Here is a 1862-nt window from a genome sequence, read left to right as displayed (position 1 = left end):
CAGGTAAGCATCGAAGGTGTTGGAAGGGGAAGGGGGATGAGTGAGTGCTTATCAGTGTAAGTGTGTGTGTGTGCGTGTCCATAGTTCAGCTGAGACAGTGTCCTTCACCCTATCAGGCTAAGTAAACAGTCCTCCAGCCAATCCAGGTGTCCTTGCATGGGATGGGAAGAACAGCCATAACACAGTCATTATCAGGGAGTGATTGTTCGGCTCCAGCCTTGGGCCTGCAGCTGGCGCCGTGATGGGGGTCCGCAATTTCGATATTGATTTTGTAAATTTCCATGCGAGCAGCCCAGGAGAATTTTCAGGCTGCTCTTTAACACTCTGACGCTGGTCTCTCAATCTCCCGTTGGAGAGCCGCGAGCCTCCCCATGATGGTATCAAACTTCCGTTCCGTGGTGTTGTCATTCTTTTGATTCTGAGACCTCACAACTGCAGTGATCCGTTCCGCGATGTGTTCCAACTGTCGCTCAAGGGTCTCATTTTGAGCAGGCCTCTCTCTGATGTATCCCCTCATATGCTCAATGGTGTTATTTTGAGCCTTCACAACAGCTGTAAGCGTCTCCAAGGTGTTAACCATGCTGCGTTCATTGTGAGAGGTCGTGCCTCGTACCATCGCTTTGATTCCAGCGGGCAGCCTTGGGGGGGTTTGAACAGCCGGTTCCGCTCTCTTATTTCTCCGATAAACCAGGGCTAAGCCAACTCCGATCAGCAAGAACCCTGTTATCACGGTTCCGAATAGATAGATATCTTCAGCGTCCTTGATCGACAGTCCCGCCAGGCACACGACCCTCCATGTCTGCCACCCGTCCATCGTGTATCCGGCAGGGAAAGTCCCTCCAGGGCACTCAGGCTCTCCCAAGCCCAGACTTCTCGTTGAGAAGAGGGTGTCAATAGCATTCAGAGACCAGTTGATCAAATCCATAATTCTCGTTTAGGTTTTAGAGAACGACAGCGAGAGACTGTTCCAGGGAAAGTAATGCACACGAGACAAGACAAGGACATAAAGGGTAAGGAGGAGAGGAAAAAAGTGCGACCACCTTCGCTGAGAGCCAAGATAGAAAATTGGCATTTGCCCTAGAATACCAGAATAGGCAGATCCACCACTGGTGTCCTGTGCTTTTCACAGATAAGAGCAGGTTCAACCTGAGCATGTGTCACAGACGTGAAAGGGTTTGGAGAAGCCATTAAGAATGTTATGCTGTCTGTCATTCATTATGACTTTTTGGATAAAGGAATTTATACCACTGACTGGTCCCCATGCTTGCCTTGACTTAAATCCAATAGAACATATATCTGGGTTATATCTGGGACATTATGTTTTGGCCCATCCAACACTGCAGGCTGCACTTCAGACTGTCCAGGAACTCAGTGATTCCCTGGTCCAGATCTGGGAAGAAATCCCCCTGGAAAACATCCATCATTCATTGGGAACATCATATATGGCGGCCATACAAACTGAACACATTACCCAGTCCATACCAGCATAGATGTTCAGCATGATTTCTTTCACATTGAGCCAATGAGATCTGACGAGTTTTCAGTGTCTCCCTCAATTTTTTTTTATTTTGTATATAATTAATTTAATTTAGTATTTTATGTAGTACTTTGAAATTAATAGAGCATTAAAGACCACATTAGGAGAAAGCAAATGCATTCTCTCTTCATTTATTTCTCTTCATTACTGTGTCCACATATGGACTAAAGATTAGTTATTACAGGGCAGAGTAAAACAGCTTGTCCTTCCATAGTTTTCTTTTGACATTGCTTTCATCAAGGTTAAATCAGAAACAACCTGGATTCATGGTGATAATTTTACAGCACTGTCTACAATAGACATTAGCATGCCATACAGAACTTAA

At 45.6% G+C, this 1862-nt stretch overlaps 1 protein-coding gene across 1 annotated transcript; it reads right to left on the bottom strand.

The window, feature by feature from the left end:
- Positions 1-316: 316 nt before the first annotated feature.
- Positions 317-926, bottom strand: LOC146624746 (uncharacterized). The gene has a single exon (XM_085364109.1). It carries the CDS (start codon positions 923-925, stop codon positions 317-319), a length of 609 nt encoding a protein of 202 aa, XP_085220235.1. The 5' UTR covers position 926.
- Positions 927-1862: the final 936 nt, after the last annotated feature.

The sequence above is a fragment of the Diplotaxodon limnothrissa genome, linkage group LG10 (genome assembly GCF_057381915.1).
Source record: "Diplotaxodon limnothrissa isolate DT_005_m linkage group LG10, D_limnothrissa_male_GT1.1, whole genome shotgun sequence".
Taxonomy (NCBI): domain Eukaryota; kingdom Metazoa; phylum Chordata; class Actinopteri; order Cichliformes; family Cichlidae; genus Diplotaxodon; species Diplotaxodon limnothrissa.
Note: the sequence above shows the minus strand (reverse complement) of the source record. Positions and strands in the feature narration are given on the sequence as shown.

What these genes read in the sequence shown, in the direction of transcription:
- LOC146624746 (XM_085364109.1), bottom strand. Translation starts at nt 925, where the DNA reads ATGGATTTGATCAACTGGTCTCTGAATGCTATTGACACCCTCTTCTCA.